We start from the raw sequence: 20,000 nt of genomic DNA, 5'->3' as shown, positions 1-20,000 counted from the left end.
TGACCCTCTGCGGTCGGCCTCTGGAGCCAACTCCAATGTCTGATGCATAGTGTTTATTGTTACATTAGGTCTCTATTCAATTCAAATTCAATTCAAAAGGTGCTTTATTGGCATGACAAGGTCACTTACATTGCCAAAGCAGTTGTATACAATATACAACCATAGAAATACATAATATTACAGTAATTGGTTTCAAAAAATCAGAAAGTCAAATATTATATATTGGGCAGCAAGGCTTGCTGTGTGACCCTCTCTCTATTGCTCGTAGCTTGACTGTTCTCTCCCTTGTACGTCGCTTTGGACAAAAGCGTCTGCTAAATGACTAAATGTAAATGTAAAGTGTTGGCTTCCCAATCCTCATAAGTGTGTTGTTTTAGCCTAACGTTGGAGTCAAAATGATGCTCCTAGTCCTTCATCTTCGTGAAACAGAACACTGGACATTAAGTGAAAAAAGAATCCCAAGAATGTTCACTTCTGCTGATGTTTCGTTTTTTGATAAAGCATTGGGCAAGAATCGAAAGCCAGAGACAGTCTGCGCTGTCACGTGAAGCCATAAATGAAACTGAGTCATTCCTAGACGGAACATTCTTCATGGGTTTCATGTTGACAGCTGCTTAAATGCTTGCTGTACTCTTGTTGTCAACATTCTGGGAGTTTACTGGAAACATGTTAGAGCCTGATCCATTATGCTCACCTCAAAATATTAAAACCCCAAGGTGCTCCTGAACTCTTATGGAACTGATGTAATTATTTCTGGTAAAGTTTTGCAAGACTAAGTCACCACACACTCAGGGTTTTGGTTCCTATTCTGACGACACAAGTGTTTTCCACAGTATCAGCATTTACTCTGTATAGAATCATGGAAAGTGCGTAGAATACTGATTCAATTTTTCCTGTCGCATGATGTCTAATGTTCGTCATGCCAGCTGTATTGATGGGGAAGTGAGCCAGTCCTCAGTGAGGAGAATCTGGGCTGTTTAGTTACAGAATACATATCATCTCTGAGAAACTAATACCATCCACAGCAGGCTGACGTCAAATCAAGCTGAAAATTATGTCATTGCAAACGAGTTCACTGCCGAGTTCACTGAGTTCGTTTGTGTGTGTGTACGTGTGTGTTTGTATTTTGCTGTTTTTAGGACTGGAACGTGACGTGGTACACCCCGCACCCTGACCTAACCCAGTGTTTCCAGCACACTGTGCTGGTGTGGTTCCCTTGCTTTTACTTGTGGCTGTGCGCTCCCTTTTACTTCCTGTTCCTGAGATTCCAGGATCATGGTCGCATATCCCTATCCAGCCTCTGCTGTGCCAAGATGGTGAGTCAGGGCACTGCCTGAATCAAACCCGATCTGGGCGCAGGGCAAAGACTTTTTTTACTGAGTTAAAATGTGGTGTTTGAGTAAATATTTACAGAGCAGAGAGAAACGTGCTTTCGAGACTTTCTTATTCCAGTTTCTCCAGTAGAATAATATCAACGGTCAAAATGTCTTTTGTTATATTATATTAACCATTAGCATCCCACCATCCCATCTCATATTTACTGGTACTTTTTATATCCCGTACACTTTCACTTTCACATTTTTTCTTCACTGTTTAAATGCAGTGGTGTCTTGTACTCTTTTGGGTAAGATGTAGAAATACTCTCAACACGCAGACACCACCAACACATACAGCAATTTTAAATCATCAGCATGTGGTTCCATGCAGGAAAGGATGGAAGTCGTTGCCCAAAGAAAGCTGTAAACAGCCTTCCAGCAGCAATATGCAAAAACTGTTTTAGCGCATGGTGTCAGCAGGAAATGTGAAGAATGTCTCCGGTTGCTGATTATACATCTGCCTGTCTGTGGAAGTGTCTGAGGTGTCTGTCTCTTTTTCTGTATTCATTCAATCTATGTATCTGTCTGTCTGTCTGTTTTTCTGCCTGTCTGTCTGTCTGTTTTTCTGTCTGTCTGTCTGTCTGTTTCTCCGTCTGTCTGCCTGCCTGTCTGTGTGTCTGTGTGTGTGTCTGTGTTGCTGATTATACATCTGCCTGTCTGTGGAAGTGTCTGAGGTGTCTGTCTCTTTTTCTGTATTCATTCAATCTATGTATCTGTCTGTCTGTCTGTTTTTCTGTCTGTCTGTCTGTCTGTTTCTCCGTCTGTCTGCCTGCCTGTCTGTGTGTCTGTGTGTGTGTCTGTCTGACTCTCTGTCTGTCTGACTTTGGGCCTGTCTGTTTCTCTGTGTGTCCGTCTGCCTGCCTGCCTGCCTGTCTGTCTGTCTGATTCTCTGTCTGTCTGACTTTGGGCCTGTCTGTCTGTGTGTGTATGTTTTCCTCTCAGGTGCTGGGGATGTGTCTGGCATCCTTTGGCTTCCTGGAGGTCTTCTACCTGCTGGCTCAGAGGAGCTCGACGCTGGATCAGCACATGGTGTTCCTCCTCAGCCCCATCATCCGTGGCCTCACCATGGTAACCCTCCGCCAGCGCTCGGTTTTGGCATGCGTGTCAAATCGAAGGCCTGAGGGGCCCGAGTCATCATCAGCCAAGCCAAGGCGTTGGTCGACTCAAAGTGTTTTGATTCTTTTGTTTTAAACTATGTGTTCCTGCCGTTCACATGGTGAAAAAGAAGAAGAAGAAGAAGAAGAAGAAGAAGAAGAAGAAGAAGAAGAAGAAGAAGAAGAAGAAGAAGAAGAAGAAGAAGAAGAAGAAGAAGAAGAAGAAGAAGAAGAAGAAGAAGAAGAAGAAGAAGAAGAAGAAGAAGAAGAAGAAGAAGAAGAAGAAGAAGAAGAAGAAGAAGAAGAAGAAGAAGAAGAATGTGCTTAGATGTTTACAGTCTTAGCCCTGCCCCACCCACACAGAACCCCCACCGTTAGATAATGCGGTTGGAGCTGTGGGCAAAACTAAGCAAATAAATGCGTATGTCAACCTGTTATGTCTAATCACGATGCCTCAGGTCAGTTGAAATGTGAAGGGACTCTAGAGGTTTCATGATGTGTGAGATTGAGCGTTTGTGTGAACAGCTCAGGCACCATGACCTGGCCTGAGCATCGTCTGGCTGCCAGCTCCTACACCCAGCCTGCATAAATAAATCCCTTTCACCTGCGGTCGCCGTAGACACCAGTGTCAACATTGGCTGCAGCACAGGCAGTTATGTGGACGCTGTCCCAGCCGATAACTTCACTTTTACTGTCCTGAAAATAGATTCCTGCACATTCCTGCTATTTTAGCGCAACTTTAGCGTTCCGTTATAAAATCAATAAATACCATCAAGAGCAAAACTCTTTAACTGTAGTATCGCAAATGCATGGCATTTCCTGTTTTTCTGATGGCAAAGAATAATCATCTGCATGTTATATGATAAATATAGAAAGAGAAAGGGAGAGAGAGAGAGAGAGAGAGAGATGGATGCAAATTATCTGATTTATAGCTAATCAGTTCTTTCTCTCTGTCTGTCTCTGTCTGTCTCTCTCTCTCTCTCTCTCTCTCTGTCCTTCTCTCTCTCTCTCTCTCTCTCTCTCTCTCAGGTGTTGGCGGTTACTATCATACAGGTGGAGCGGTTGAGAGGCTGTCGCTCGTCCATCTTTCTCTTCCTGTTCTGGACCATGGCAGTGGTGTGCTGCATCATCCCCCTCAGGGCCAACATCCAGACCATCATGGACGAGGTAAGAGCCACGTCACGTCACGTCACGTCACGCCCCCGCCAGAGCCCTCCTCCCTTGTCCCCAAGCCACAATCATGCTGATGCGCATGACCAAAGCCCTCCTTCCTTGTCCCCAAGCACCAATCCTGCTGATGCACATGATCAGCCTGGCCACACACCATAAGCCTAAGTCTGTCTCTTGTCTCTTGTCCGTCCGGATCCTTCATGGAGGATGGTTGTTTTGCTGAGAAAACCCTGTCCTAAGTGAAGAACAGATGTGGCTAATCTCATAGCTCCTCTCTTCCCCCCGCCCACTCTTTTCTCTCTCTCTCTCTCTCTCTCTCTCTCCATCCCCCTCTCTGAGTCTGCCTAACCCTACGCCCCGGTGGGTTGTAGGCGGTTGTTGGTTTACCTCAGCGGTCCCCTGAATGCCTGGCCTTGTCTGGGGGCAGAGTCGGTGTGGTCAGGGCCTCTGGTGAATTTCCAGACAGATAGTGGAGAGCGGAGGCCGCGCAAGTCTGCGGATGCCACTGCCACCCACCAGCTCCCCCCGTGTGTGTGTGTGTGTGTGTGTGTGTGTGTGTGTGTGTGTGTGTGTGTGTGTGTGTGTGTGTGTGTGTGTGTGTGTGTGTGTGTGTGTGTGTGTGTGTGTGTGTGTGTGTGTGTGTGTGTGTGTGTGTGTGTGTGTTGCCCCACCACCATCTCAGCACCCTAATTTACTCCCCCCGCGGAGTATACAACCAGTCATCCGTCACATGTCAACATAGACTAAGTGTGCGTGTTCGCTCTATAGGGTCCTCAGGAAACCATTTAGTAAATATACATTTAGTTTATTTTGCGTCTCGAGTCAGGATTCCGGGTCAGACTCTGTTTTTTTGTGACTGTAGATCTTCAGCCACAGCCTGTGAAGAGCGTAGAGACTGCACTTGACAGGCGCAGACCAGAGACCAGTGTGTTTTTATGGCTGTGTCTGATAGGTCCTCGCCACAAACGCAGAATACTGTTCGGCCCATATCACGGAGCATTTTTCGCCTTCTCGCATCCCGAACCAAGGAGTGCGGAAATTTGTCACCAAAAATTGTCATGACTCTGGCTGCTTGAACTAACAAAGACCTGCATTTCACGCTCTGGATATGCAGCCAAATTCTTTTCAATGGCTTTTGTAAACTCAGTGCCCCTTACTCCGTGGTGCCAACACTAACAATGTCATGCTAGTTTTGTGGACTCTCCATCAGGCTTTGTGGCTTGATGTGTTGCACGCCCAAACTGTCTCCAAAACCCTTCACTTGCTTTCTCTGTTGTCGCTCTGAAACCAAACAGGGGAGTTTTAAAGGGGGCAGGCGTTGCGGTGCTCCAACTGAGTTCTATGACCCAGCGTGGCAGCCCAAGTAAATGATACTCGTGTTTATATTTCATCGGAGTTTTCCTCCTCTAGCAGACTGTTTTTGTTGGTCCAACGGGCATTGCTGTCTCTCAGGCCCGCACACAACGTGCAGCCGGGCCTGTCTGCGTTCACTGGGTGCTGTGATGCTTCAAAACACACGCACAGCAGTTGGTGCTGAAGGGTTGACTCACAGGGGTTGGTTGATGCAAGAAGGTAGATGTGTGCTGTCCCTGCATGTAAAGAAACCACACAAACCTTTATGGTGCACACACATACACTCACACACACACACACACACACACACATTTATATACAACATTAAACACACCCACACACACACACACACACACACACACACATACACACAAACATACAAACATATATATATAGATATATACACATCATAAAAACACACACACACATATGTATACATCATCAAAATACATACAAACACACACACTTATGTATAGATCATAAAAGCACATACACACACACACACACACACACACACACACACATACACACACACACACACACACACACACACACACACACACACACACACACATACACACGCGCACACACAAACACCAGCCCATACGCAAGGGTGAGTTTACTCACACACACACACACAACAAACACCAGCCCATACGCAAGGGTGAGTTTACACACACACACACACACACACACACACACACACACACATACACACACACACACACACACACACACACACACACACACACACACACACACACACACCTTATTTCATTGACGGGCAATGAGCAACAAGCAACGAGCAACGAGCAAAGTATGTCACTCATGACGTAAGGCTACTGTGTGGCTTGTGGGAGCGTTTTGCTGACCCACCCTTTTTGCCAAGTTGTTAAATCAGCTTTAGTTGATGCGCGGTGGACTCTGCTCCTTGCTCACTGCTTAACTTACTGCCCCGTCAATGAAATAAAGACCCATGATCTCTCAAAAAGCTGCACATAGCCACCTACACACTCATACACTTGCATACAAACAGAAACCCACACAAAGATCTCGCTCGCAGATACACACACACACACACACACACACACACACACACACACACACATTAGCAGGCTAACTGACACACACACACACACACACACACACACACACACACACACACACACACACACACACACACACACACACACACACACACACACATTAGCAGATACACACACACACACATTAGCAGGCCCACAGACACACACTGAGGCTGGCCCAGAGCACCACAGGCAGCCACATGTTCCGGTGGTTAATATTCTGTCCTTGGCATCGCTCCCTTTCTGTTTGTATTGGTCTCTGTGCTCACCAGACCTTTTCTACTTATAGATGGCGTGACTGAAAGCTTTTATTACTCGCCCATGCGGAATCCATCTGTGTAGATAAATATATATTCATGTGTTGAGGTGGTGGTAGTGGTTTAGTGGCTTTTTATTTTATTTTTTTACTTCCGTACTTTTTTGTTGTTGTTGTCGGTTCGCCCCATGATTTAAGACTCATTGGGGATAAAGTGGCGTATTGAGTCATTAGCCCTGGGTTGGGGCCAGCCAGCCCTGCACCACACGGTGTCCCGGCGGCTTTGGGGGTGCAGCGGGTTCGAGAGGAGCCCTTCAAAGCCACCGCGGACCGGTGAACTCCCTGCCCAGGGCCTCCGCCCTGTACCGGTCTGGGGGCTGGAGGGAGGCTGCGGCCGGGGCCCCGGTGTGCCAGGCTCACGTCCGATGGGCCTCAGCCCGGGCGCCTCCAGGAGCGGACGGAAGAGCCATGGACAGATATGGTAGAGCAGGAAGCAGGGAAAACACACATATGGGAATACACACATATGGTGGAGCAGGAAATATGAGCCAACCTCAGAGAGTCATTGCCCTCAGGGACCGCTCCTTTGGGCACATGGGAAATCCCATGGGTTGGTTTGAGTGACTCCTATTTTCCTTGGGATTCTCTGTTTTGTTAACATTACTTCTCACGCTCGCTCACTCGCTCATTCTCGCTCTCGCTCTCGTTATCCATCCTCCTGTCACGGCCCGTCTTCTCTTTCTCTCCACTACTCTTGCTCTCTCCATCTTCTCTTCCCTGCTCCATTCACTGTTTCTCTTCATCTTTATCTCTAACGTCTTTGCCCTTCACATTCCTCTGCTTTAAGTTTTCCACTACCCTGCTGCCATGCACCACAGATGTAAATTGAAAAAATGTGGAGCATTATTCTCGTGGAGCAGATTTTTGGTGTATTTGTGATCATTAATGGATACTTTTTTTACTGGTGCATTAAAGACCTGCTTGACTTGGAATGTGCATTATTACTTGAATCTTAATGAGTTTGCGGTAAACCTATGAGCATCCTGCTGCTTCAGCATGTAAAGTAAAACCTTACGCAAATCAAATCATCTCATTTACTACCATATTCTTAAATGTGCCCATGAACAACTATTTTTGTGGGCGTGTGTGTGTGTGTGTTCGTGTGTGTGTGTGTGTGTGTTCGTGTGTGTGTACGTGTGTATTGCAGGGATTCTCATCTGATGCCATGCGCTTCGTGGCTTTCTTCGTCTATTTTTCCCTGCAACTGGCCCAGATGATCCTGAGCTGTTTTGCTGACAGCCGCCCACTGACCAACAAGCCAATTTTTGTCAAGGTACACTGTTCAGACACATGGGTCTCTTAAAGGCACCCAGTGCAACTTTATGTAAACATTCAATGAAAAATAAACATTCAATTTCTAGTCTTTTTTACACGTAGTAAGTTTCAGTAACTCCATACCATTACATATCGACATTCAAGGAGCAAAGATGAGACGTCGTTGTGTGGTGAGAACTGATAGAAAATCGTAAACAACAACAATCGCGGGTGGGGAGAAGCCATTTTTTCCATTGACTGGAAGCCTGCTTTATTTATTGTAGGTTACAAAAAATAAAGAAAATGGCGGCAATTGTTGTTGTTATCGATTTTCTATCAGTTCTCACCACACAACGACGTCTCATCTTTGCTGCTTGAATGTCGGTATGTAATGGTATGGAGTTATTGAAACTTACTATGTGTAAAAAAGACTAGAAATTGAATGTTTATTTTTAAGCCTCGAAAGTTGCACTGGGTGCCTTTAATGGGCATACACTGTTAAGACACATGGGTCTCTTAATGGGCATACATTGTTCAGACGCATGGGAATCTTAATGGGCATACACTGTTCAGACACATGGGAATCTTAATGGGGATCATCCATCACTCAACCATAAAAGCGATACAGGTTTATGCACCTTGAGCTACTCCTGCCGACCTATCAGTGACCCCAACCTCGAGAGACGTCTGGGTTTATTGTGGGTTTATAGCAACTCTAGATATCTTTACTGCCTCTCCAAATTTATTTCACTATGTCTTTTTGTTCAAGAGTAAAAAGCTCTTTTTATAATACATGCGGTTGATGAATATGTCTTTTTCATCATGAGTATAAAGCTCTTTTTATAATTTATGTATAAGTTTGGGTTTGCCTCCAACAGAATCCCTGCCCAGAAGAAGACGCCTCTTTCTTGTCACGAACACTGTTCTGGTGGTACTGTGGGTACGTGTGCATGAGAAACTGTTCATGTTCTGGTGGACCTGTGGGTACGTTTGCATGAGAAACTGTTTATGTTCAGTTGAGACAGTCAACATGCCAATAACCCAGCTAATGCATCCATCCATCCATCCATCCATTCATCCATCTCTCCATCCATCCCTCCATCCATCCATCTATCCATCCGTCCATGCATCCATCCATCCATCCATCTATCCATCCATCCATCCATCCATCCATCCACCCACCCATCCATCCCTCCATCTATCCACCCATCCATCCATCCATCCATCCATCCATCAATCCATCCACCCATCCATCCATCCATCCATCCATCCATCCACTCATAAAAACAAACATCCAACAATTCAATTCAATTTAATTTCTTTAGCGCCAACACAATAAAATAGTCTCAAGGTGCTTTACAGAGCACAGTGCCTGAACCCCCTTAGAGCAAGCACCATGGCAACCAGTCAGTGAATGTGAATAGGTGCAGCACTACCGAGCATCTCAACAACAGAGAGGAGAGAACAGTCAAACATGGCCGTTAAATCATCCATATTTCACACAGGCTGGTCGTGAAGGGCTACCGTTCGCCGCTGAAAGCCGAGGACCTGTGGTCACTCCGGGAGAGGGACACGTCAGACACGATCATCGCCGATCTGGAGAAAGAGTGGGCAAAGCAGTGTGCCAAGCAGCAACAGTAAGACACACGCCATAATGCCCACTGACCATCTCCACTAACGTGCTATTACAGTCCCATCCTGTCCACCCTCCTCAGATGACAGTATTGCCTCACTGGCTCTGTGTATTTCATTACCATCCTTTTGCATGATTCCATTGGGGCAGTTGTGGCTAAGTCCTCAAATAGACAAGTCACTGTATTTGGACACATATGATGGTTGCCTAAAGTAGCTTTAGAGATCAAATAATTGCAACCACGGGTTACAAAACCCAAACAGAACAGCAGCAGTCGAGTCTGGTTTGCATCACTGACCTATGTGTGTGTGTGTGCGTGTGTTTGTGTGTGTATGTGTGTGTGTGTGTGTGTGTGTTGGTGTGTGTGTGTGTGTGTGTGTGTGTGTGTGTGTGTGTGTGTACACACAGAGAGGAGAGGTCTCTGAACGCCGCCCGGGCCCTGGGCTACAAACTCACCGAGCAGACGCAGCTCCTAAGAAAGCTCCGGAAGGAACAGAGCTCGGGCTTCTGCCTGCTACGCATGCTGGCTCGGAACTTTGGGCCATGCTTCCTGTCCGGAACTCTCTGCCTGGTTATCCATGACGCATTCATGTTCTCCATTCCACAGGTCCTGAGGTAAGCATGAGTGTCTGCTAATATCATGGTCATATACATCACTGTGGTAAAAACAAATTGAATTAATGTTTATAAATGTTTAATTAATTATGTAAATTCAGTTATCATCATTCAGGCAAATAAGATAAGAAGTCCTGGCTTTAGAAGATTTTGATTAATTCATGTATGGAACCTTATTTGTTTTTTAGCATACTAACAGGAAATAAATTGATCTGGAGTTAAAGAGTACAAAATGCTTTTGCTTATATGCTAAATGCTTAAAGCCTTCATGTTGGATAATAAGACCATAGACTTATACAAAGCTGTTTCTGAACAGAGTTTATTATGCAAAGCACTAAAACACAAAGCAGAAACAAAATACAGCATTCCCCTCACCTCACTGCTGGTTTCAAATTTGGGCCTAGATTCTCAGAAAACCTTACAGAAGTCTCTGTAAAAGGGATGACCCTCTTTGCCCACCCCAAGGTCAGTGTAAGCCCCCCCTTTGTGCTGCCCCCAGAAGAGACAGGAAAAACAGTTGGGCTCAATGTGGTGAAGCCACACATTCCCTCTGTTAATTATACCTTGCTCAAAAGGCAGACAGACAAAGAGAAACACTATGGTGGGGAGGAAGGAAGGATGAGCAAAAGACATAGAGAAAGAGAGAGGGGACGGTGGAGAGAGTGAAGGAGAAAACCAAGAGAAAGAGAGGTGGGATAAATGAGTAGGATACAAAGTAGGAAGAAACTGAAGGAAAGAGACACATGAAGACAGAAAGAAACATCTGGATGTAATATTGAGAGATAAGGGAAAGTCAGTCAAGGAAATATGTGATTGGGCAAGAGAAACCGAGGAGGTCAAAAGAGAGAGAAGGAAAGATGGAGAGATGGAGAGATGGAGAGATAAAGCCCCAGACAGCGCTTGCCCACAGTCTCACAGCGGCCCGTCAGAACCCATAACCCTGCGGCCCGTCAGAACCACAGCGGCCAATCCGTCTCTAAACTGGTCTGAAGGCAGAGTCCGCCCCAAGCAGCGGCTGCAATAAGACGGGCACCGGCCAAGAGCAAGCGCAGCGAGACGGTCGAGGCTGTCACGCTGCCCTATCAGTCCCAAGCGGCTGCCCAACCACCAGCAGAGCCGTGGTTTCCACCCTCCCCACACACACACAAAACGCTCTCGGCCCCGTCACAACACCGGTTTAAGCCAGACTGGGTATTCTGGGAACCGCAGGTCCTCCGAGCACCCCACCGCTGCTGCAAAGGCAGTGGCACGAGAGCCAGTGACAGGGCTAGATGAAGGTGGCACGAGGGCGTGTTTTTATGGGCTTCCTGGTGGGTGTAGATGACGGCCCTGCGTTAAAGTTAAAGAACCGCCACTGTGGGAACCAAGGTTTCCACGGCCGGTTGTTGCCAGGGCAATTTGAGGCTAGTGGGGTGGCTGCTGACCTCGCAGTCTCTTGACTCCAGGGTAGGGTGGAAATGTCTGTGACATGGCAGTAGGTAATGGTTCCAAATCTGTTTTCTTTGGTCGATGTGTGTGTGTGTGTGTGTGTGTGTGTTTGGGTGCCTGCACGTGTGTATGTGCTTGTGTGTGTGTGTTTGTCTGTTTGGGTGCCTGCACGTGTGTATGTGTATGTGTGTGTATGTCTGTTTGTTTGGGTGCCTGCATATCTGTATGTATGTTTTGGGTGCGTGTGTGTGTTTGTGTGTGTGTGTGTGTGTGTGACGTGTGTGTGTGTGTGTGTGTGTGTGTGTGTGTGTGTGTGTGTAGCCTGCTCCTGGGGTTTGTGAGGGATGAAGACTCGCCCCTGTGGAAGGGCTACCTCTTCGCCTTCCTCATGTTCCTGCTGTCCTGCATGCAGTCCCTGTTCAACCACCAGTACATGTACACGTGCTTCACCGTTGGCATGAGGGTCAAGACAGCCGTCATGGGCCTCGTTTACAGAAAGGTAAGTCTCCTCCTCCGTGAAATCAGCAGCCACTGGAATGCTACCACCACTGATGTCAACCCTGCCACGCAGTGCAGATTTGGTGGGAGACATATTAAGTATTAGTAGGGATAGGCGCGCTCTACTTCCAAAATAAATGCGTTTTTGGGTGCGAGTAAAATTATGTTGACTTAGAGTAGAAAAAAAACGCACTCTCAAGCTTTTCCCGCTGCTATTTCATTTAGACCAGTTTATTTCCAGACGCGTTTCGGCCTAAGCAATTGTCAGTGTGCGACACACTGACGATGGTTTAGGCCGAAACGCGTCTGGAAATAGACATATTAAGTAGCCCACTCAGTATGTACTTTAGAATTCAATGTCTGGTACCACCACACCATGTGTCATGTTGAGGAATGTAAACAAATCCACGACCCATTTGGTTTAAGTACTAGAATTTCATAAGGAGGAAATCTGTTTCTTTGCGGTTCTTTTCACCCGCTGTTAGACCCTATTGATAGCCCACTCAGTGAACCAGTGCACATGCTAAGTCTCCAGCAATCTACATAAACAAGCAGCAGTCTGAGTCTGTTGTCTGGGGCCTTCCTTAACCTTCGGTCTGTTCCCACCAGTGCCTGGTCATCAACAGTGCCTCTCGCAGGACATGCACAGTGGGAGAGATCGTGAACCTGGTGTCAGCCGACACACAGAAGCTCATGGACTTCGTGGTGTACTTCAATGCAGTTTGGGTGGCTCCCATTGAGATTGCATTATGCCTTTTCTTTCTATGGCAGGTAACAACAACAACAACAACAACAACAACAACAACAACAACAACAACAACAATAATGACTTAAACTGATTGAAATGTACCTCAAATGATTTCATGTAATGAAAACAAATGCAGGGAAATGGGTAGAAACACACCCATCAACCACTACTACAACTTATATCAAAGCTAGATTCAGTTCTTTCATCTTTGTCAACCTAGTTTGTGTCTGTGTAACGAACCTCTTAAAGGTCAAACATCTTAACTCTATGATTGACTCAAGTGTGATAATAATACAAAATGACTTGTGACCTAACAATGACCTGTGACCTTCTCTCCAAACAGCGCCTGGGGCCATCTGCTTTGGCTGGCATCGCCACGGTGATCCTCATCTTCCCCCTTAACGGCTTCATTGCCAAAATGCGGAGCAAATTACAGGTACAGTCCGCCCTGCCAGTTACCTCAGCAACAGTAGCTCGGTGACCGGAGGTTCTGTTTGTACACAGAAGGATCTGGGAGCTCTCGGGGCCCATCCCACAGCTGGGACCCATCGGGGCGAGAGGGAAAGTGGCGTGAGCGTGTGGCTCTGTTTGTAGGCCCTCTGGTGCTTTGATGGCCACCCTTGCTTAATGCCTGTGGTAAACAACCACAATGAGCTTCCCACCGCCCTAAGGAAAGGCTACATTCTTTCATTTAGTCCCGGCCCAACTAATAGACTCTTGGCAGGCGTACACTTGACTCTTTCGGTCTTGTAAAATGGAAGCCACTGTCATGACGATATTAATTCGAACATGGGATTGATTCAGACAAGTTGTGGAAACATTGTTTTTGTGTTTCCCTCTGGGTCGACACCACAGCTTGATTGGAACGTCTGTGTTCTGTTTGGACATGTCTGGAGCAAAACAATTCTTCTCATGCACACTACAATACAGCCGCGGAAAAAATTAAGAGACCACTTCAAAATTATCAGTTTCTCTGGTTTTACTATTTATTGGTATGTGTTAAAGTAAAATGTACATTTTAGTTTTATTCTATAACCTACTGGCAACATTCCTACCAAATTTCAAATAAAAATATTGTCATTTAGATCATTTATTTGCAGAAAAATGACAATTGGTCAAAATAGCAAAAATGATGCAGTGTCTTCAGATCTCGAATAATGCAAAGAAAACAAGCTCATATTCATTTTTAAACTACACAATACTAATGCTTACACTTAGGAAGAGTTCAGAAATCAATATTTGGTGGAATAACCTTGATTTAAAATCACAACTTTCATGTGTCTTGGCATGCTCTCCACCAGTCTTTCACATTGCCGTTGGGTGACTTTATGCTACTCCTGGCGCAAGAATTCAAGCAGCTCGGCTTCTTTTCATGGCTTTTGACCATCCATCTTCCTCTTGATCACATTTCAGAGGTTTTTTTATGGGATTCAGGTCTCGAAATTGGGCTGGCCATGACAGGGTACTGATCTGGTGGTACTCCATCCACACCTTTACTGGCCTGGCTGTGTGGCATGGAGCATTGCCCTGCTGGAAAAAACACTTCTCAGAGTTGGGGAACATTGTCAGAGCAAAAGGAAGCAAGTTTTTCTTCCGGGACAACGTTGTACTTTGCCTGGCTGAGGTTTGTAAAAGACCATAAGGGTTGAAAAAGCGGACTGGAGGTTCTTCTAAGTTCGTCTTCTCTGATGAGTCCGATTTCACAGTAGGTGCAAGACTCTCTGGCTTGTAGGCCTCTCCAGGTCTCAGTCTAACCATCAGACGACCATGTGTTGGGCAAAGCTGAAAATTGGACTCATCAGAGAAGACGAACTAGAAGACCCTCCAGTCCGCTTTTTTCAATCCTTATGGTCTTTTACAAACCTCTGCCAGGCAAAGTACAACGTTGTCCCGGAAGAAAAACTTGCTTCCTTTAGCTCTGACAATGTTCCCCAACTCTGAGAAATGTTTTTTCCAGCAGGGCAATGCTCCATGCCACACAGCCAGGCCAGTAAAGGTGTGGATGGAGTACCACCAGATCAGGACCCTGTCATGGCCAGCCCAATTTCGAGACCTGAATCCCATAAAAAAACCTCTGAAATGTGATCAAGAGGAAGATGGATGGTCACAAGCCATGAAAAGAAGCCGAGCTGCTTGAATTCTTGCGCCAGGAGTAGCATAAAGTCACCCAACGGCAATGTGAAAGACTGGTGGAGAGCATGCCAAGACACATGAACGTTGTGATTTTAAATCAAGGTTATTCCACCAAATATTGATTTCTGAACTCTTCCTAAGTGTAAGCATTAGTATTGTGTAGTTTAAAAATGAATATGAGCATGTTTTCTTTGCATTATTCGAGATCTGAAGACACTGCATCTTTTTTGCTATTTTGACCAATTGTCATTTTTCTGCAAATAAATGATCTAAATGACAATATTTTTATTTGAAATTTGGTAGGAATGTTGCCAGTAGGTTATAGAATAAAACAAAAATGTACATTTTACTTTAACACATACCAATCAATAGTAAAACCAGAGAAACTGATAATTTTGAAGTGGTCTCTTAATTTTTTCCGCGGCTGTATGTGGAGTTATATGGGCCATTCTACCGAATTCGTGTAATATGCAGTCCCTCAACAATAAAAACTATTTACAAAACAATTAGGTATTTAGGCATAGATATTTAATTAGAAAATGTTATGGTCTATATAAACCCAATGCATTACATGAGATAGTGATAAGCTAAATATATACAAAATCATCATTTATAGGGTACTTTCTATTGGGAAGTAGCTGTCCCCAACCCTGACATCTAAATTTCAATGCCTTTAAATAACACTTTTCAATTTTTTGAGATTTTTTTCAATGATTTAATTTCAAAGATCTTTATGATTGGGTTGAAACAGAACTTGGAATATTCAGATTTATTGTGGGTTTAATTTTTAAATCAATTTTCTATACTCAAAAAATCATGTCCCTAGTTTTCATGTCACTACCGAAACACAAGAGTTTTAGTCCATTGGCTGAGCCTGTGTTTTAGCCACGACTCTGCATTTTTGACCATGCAGTGACACTGCATCTCTGACCCTCATGGTTGAATGGTAAGTAGCTAAATCCCATAGTTTTTATATAAATGTGTTCCAAAGTCTGAAAATCGACGTGTAACCTTAAGAATTGTCACTACCGAAACGCATGTTTTCTTCAATTAAGTAAACTTTTTTGGGTTTCATGGAAAATCTTTTGTTTGTATGTGTGTTCACCTCTTCAAATATGTCTTTGCATGCAGTGTGCTTGTTAGAATTCTTTATTTATGCTTAAAATTAGCTAGAATTGTCACTACCGAAACAGTCACTACCGAAACATATGGTAGTGACCTGATGATTTCAGTAGTGACAAAATGAAATGGTAAGTAGTTCAATCCGATAATTTTTTAAATAAATGTGTTGTGTGGACTAAAGGGCGGCCCAGAGCACCTTTTGGAAGATTTTGGGAGAGAAATTAACATCCATCCAACAGTGCAGTCACTACCGAAACACTGGATGTCACTACCGAAACAGTGCAGCACTACCGAAACACAGGATGTTTTGTAAAAAATTAAGTATATTGAGTAATCAACTAAAATGTTATGATACTGATTGGATTAATGTATGTTCAATTTCATCAATCAACAACTCTGGAATCAATGTGATCAGTATTTTGCATTTTACAAAGAAATATTGCACTTAGATTTTGATGAATTGTATAAATTGAACTTGAAAATTTGGTAAAAAATTCATTTTTATGGATTTCATTGTGAAAACCTTCAAGAAATATTTGTAAAAATACTCTTCAGAGAAGGGAAGGAAACACAATCTGAGCAGGTTAATAATAATACTTTTTTACTATAGTAAATGTGATGTTTCGGTAGTGACAATTTTTGGAAGAGGAAAAACATTCCAACACATTCTGAAAATACAATATAAAAATTGACTGTTCTTTTACTAGATAAGTGTACTTTAGATATGGTACAATATACATACGGACAAAGTTTTGGGAATAAAACATAAAAAAAATCTAAATATTTCCGACCTGACTTTGCACCAATTCGGTAGAATGGCCCATATATTAGATTCAGGCCATTTAAAATGAAAGATGCTTTAAAAGCGATTATATCACTTTACATTTCTGATGGTGTATGTATTTAAAACAAGAATCTTATATTTGTATGTGTGTTTGTTCCACAATTTTTAGGAGGTTCAGATGAAGTACATGGACGGCCGCATCAAGCTAATGAACGAGATCCTGAGCGGGATAAAGATCCTCAAGTTCTACGCCTGGGAGAAGGCCTTTCTGGAGCGCGTGATTGGCTACCGAGAGCCCGAGCTCAAGGCTTTGAGGAAATCCCAGATCCTGTACTCTATCTCTTTCGCCTCATTCAACGCCTCCTCCTTCCTGGTATGGTGCAATTAATAAAGTATTAATTAATTAATAATGCAATTAATAAAGTATCCATCTATCTATCTATCTATCTATCTGGTTTTGCGGAGAAAGCATGGCTCCCGCTAGGACTGAGAGTATACTGTCCAGTAACATGTGATGAAAGTTGGTCACCATGGATATTGCCAGCTAAACATATGTAAGAAGCCACTGAGATGATTATTGACCGTAGCCATCTTCTGGCGGAAAAAAATGGAAGCCTGAGAGAACACAGACCAGAATCATATATATATATATATATATATATATTTTTTTTTTACTTGAGATGCTCAATTAAATGCCTTTTCTGTTCTGCGCCTGCAGATCGCCTTTGCCATGTTTGGAGTGTACGTGCTGATTGATGAGAAGAATGTTCTGGATGCACAGAAGGTCTTCGTTTCCATGGCGCTGATCAACATTCTGAAGACCCCCTTAAGCCAGCTGCCTTTTGCAATAAGCACCATCATGCAGGTACTGTCAATCAAAGCATTGGTGACCACACACCCAAAATGGCCATCAAATTACAGTGACAGTCCCGAGAAAAGTCTCCAGCATTCCAATCACCCTTCAGTTGGTTTTGTTAGTGAAAGCCTTGACATGCTTAACAGAATAATTACGCCCCTGCATCTAAGCTGCTGAAAGACATGATTTAATATTGTAATGGCCACTTGGACCAGCAATACATGGTTGAGTTTATGATCGCAATTCCAGGCAAGATATTGCATGAAATCTGAGTTTTTTCAGTATGATGAAGAAATATGATGATGATGTTTGTTTGTTTGTTTGTTTGTTTGTTTGTTTGGCCTAGGCGATTGTGTCACTGAAACGGTTGGGGAAATTTCTCTGTCAGGACGAGCTGAAACCAGACAGTGTAGAGAAAGCACCCTTCAGTCCTGGTATGGCAAGCATTACACATTTACAGCCCATATTTAATATGCATGCAATACCATTTCTTTAAATATCTCACTTTCTAATTAAAGTAATAAACATATAACTGGCATGGACTCAAAAGACCAACCCGGAATAATAAACAAAAAATCTGCCATAAATCTGCAGTCATGATATTTCAGTATTTTCAATAAAATATATATACTTTCTGATCATGGTTGTCCTGAAGTGACATTTTAAAGGCTGTGAATGACATGTAATTGAGGCTAATAAAGCAGGCTCTGGGCACTGGGGTTGAGTCGGTATTGTGTGGGTGTAGGCGCTGGCTGATATTTACAGTTACATGACTTCACCCCAGCCCATCATCTAATTATGAAACAGGAAAAGGGATTTTCGAAATTGAAAGGCTACGGTATCATAAAAATAATCTTCTTACGTAGAGCTGACATTTCTACCCTCCCACCAGTTGTGCAGTAAACCGAAATTATTATTAAAGCCGAGCAGGACTCTGAAATTAGCCAAACAGAATTCTCTGTTTCTGCCTCTGAAGTTTTCCGCCACACCAAATTGTTAATGTATCACGCAGCTACTTTGAATAAAGGGGAAATTACTTCATTTCTCATGACGTGCGTACTGTTTGTAGCCTCAAAACTTTCTGTTCCAGACTTTCTCACTTCTCTGTTTTATCCCCAGATGGTGACGGCGTGGTCATAGAGAATGGCACATTCAGCTGGTCCAAAGACACCCCTCCATGCCTCAGGAGGTAAGACGGAAACGCAAAACCCTTTGTGAACATTCCATCCCGCTGACGTTTCATGGCCTCATGTAGTTAGTTAGCAACCCAACCAGCCGTCGGTAGACATGTTGTCGTTGATCAGTTACCTAGCTGTGGGCCAGCTGCAAACAGTTCTTACGTGAGATTGGTGGTTAACATTGGTGACTTACTTGTGACAATGTCTTGCAGGATAAATGTGCGGGTGCCGCGTGGCTCGCTGGTGGCAGTGGTGGGTCACGTGGGTAGCGGAAAGTCATCCTTGCTGTCGGCCATGCTGGGCGAGACGGAGAGGAGGAGCGGTCACGTCACCGTTAAGGTACATGCCAATCAGTAGGAGTTATAGTCACTGTTAAGGTAACTGCCAATCAATAGGAGTTATAGTCACTGTTAAGGTAACTGCCAATCAATAGGAGATATAGTCACTGTTAAGGTAACTGCCAATCAATAGGAGTTATAGTCACTGTTGAGGTACATGCCAATCAATAGGAGTTAGAGTCACGGTTAAGGTACATGCCAGTCAATAGGAGTTATAGTCACTGTTAAGGTAACTGCCAATCAATAGGAGTTATAGTCACTGTTAAGGTACATGCCAATCAATAGTCACTGTTAAGGTACATGCCAATCAATAGTCACTGTTAAGAAAACTCACAGACTAACCATCACAGGAAAGTCACAGTGATGTAAAGTTTACATCAGTCAAACCCATGAAAGATGCACATCACACTTAAATTGCTTTACACTTCACGTACCCTTCAAAGTACCTTACACTTCATGTACACTTCAAAGTACTTTACACATCATGTACACTTCAAAGAACCTGGCACTTAAAAGTACTTTACACTTCACGTACACTTCAAAGCACTTTACACTGTTACACTCAAATCTATCCATAAAATACAGAGTCTGTTATGCAAGCTACTATGCCCCGTCCCTTGGCTGAGGGTCCAATATGTTCTTTCCTCAAAATAACCTGGGTCGTCTGGCTGTGGCTGCTTCACACTGACCCTGCATGAGGTGTACACTAAAACCTGCCCTAATTAAAAACTCTTTCCCATCTTTCCTCAGGGCTCAGTGGCCTACGTGCCCCAGCAAGCCTGGATCCAGAACGCCACCCTGCGAGACAACATCATATTCGGCCAGGAGAAGAAGGACATGTGGTACCATAGAGTGGTGGAGGCCTGCGCCCTCCTACCCGACCTGGAGATCCTGCCTGCTAGAGATGCCACTGAGATTGGAGAGAAGGTATAGGACCACCCTACTGTAGTCTGATCAGCATCAACTAGAGCCAAAATGGCCGCTTAGCACACATAGTTACGATTAACACGTGAAATAAA

General features: G+C 44.2%; 1 protein-coding gene across 1 annotated transcript in view; it reads left to right on the top strand.

Moving 5' to 3' along the window:
- Nucleotides 1-20,000, top strand: part of LOC308379686 (multidrug resistance-associated protein 1-like) — a gene marked incomplete at both ends in the record, with an annotated part of 33,842 nt that overhangs the window by 3,847 nt on the left and 9,995 nt on the right. Inside the window, 16 exons of the mRNA XM_080856925.1 lie at nucleotides 1,140-1,316; nucleotides 2,319-2,444; nucleotides 3,500-3,637; nucleotides 7,542-7,667; nucleotides 8,527-8,588; nucleotides 9,154-9,285; nucleotides 9,690-9,896; nucleotides 11,646-11,823; nucleotides 12,432-12,593; nucleotides 12,914-13,006; nucleotides 16,779-16,982; nucleotides 17,328-17,474; nucleotides 17,812-17,899; nucleotides 18,585-18,654; nucleotides 18,856-18,982; nucleotides 19,732-19,908. Of these exons, the coding sequence (XP_080713051.1) occupies nucleotides 1,140-1,316; nucleotides 2,319-2,444; nucleotides 3,500-3,637; nucleotides 7,542-7,667; nucleotides 8,527-8,588; nucleotides 9,154-9,285; nucleotides 9,690-9,896; nucleotides 11,646-11,823; nucleotides 12,432-12,593; nucleotides 12,914-13,006; nucleotides 16,779-16,982; nucleotides 17,328-17,474; nucleotides 17,812-17,899; nucleotides 18,585-18,654; nucleotides 18,856-18,982; nucleotides 19,732-19,908 (2,214 nt within the window). The remainder of the gene's footprint in view (nucleotides 1-1,139; nucleotides 1,317-2,318; nucleotides 2,445-3,499; nucleotides 3,638-7,541; nucleotides 7,668-8,526; nucleotides 8,589-9,153; nucleotides 9,286-9,689; nucleotides 9,897-11,645; nucleotides 11,824-12,431; nucleotides 12,594-12,913; nucleotides 13,007-16,778; nucleotides 16,983-17,327; nucleotides 17,475-17,811; nucleotides 17,900-18,584; nucleotides 18,655-18,855; nucleotides 18,983-19,731; nucleotides 19,909-20,000) is intronic.

The sequence above is a fragment of the Sprattus sprattus genome, assembly GCF_963457725.1.
Source record: "Sprattus sprattus genome assembly, chromosome: 18".
In the NCBI taxonomy this organism is placed as follows: domain Eukaryota; kingdom Metazoa; phylum Chordata; class Actinopteri; order Clupeiformes; family Clupeidae; genus Sprattus; species Sprattus sprattus.
Note: the sequence above shows the minus strand (reverse complement) of the source record. Positions and strands in the feature narration are given on the sequence as shown.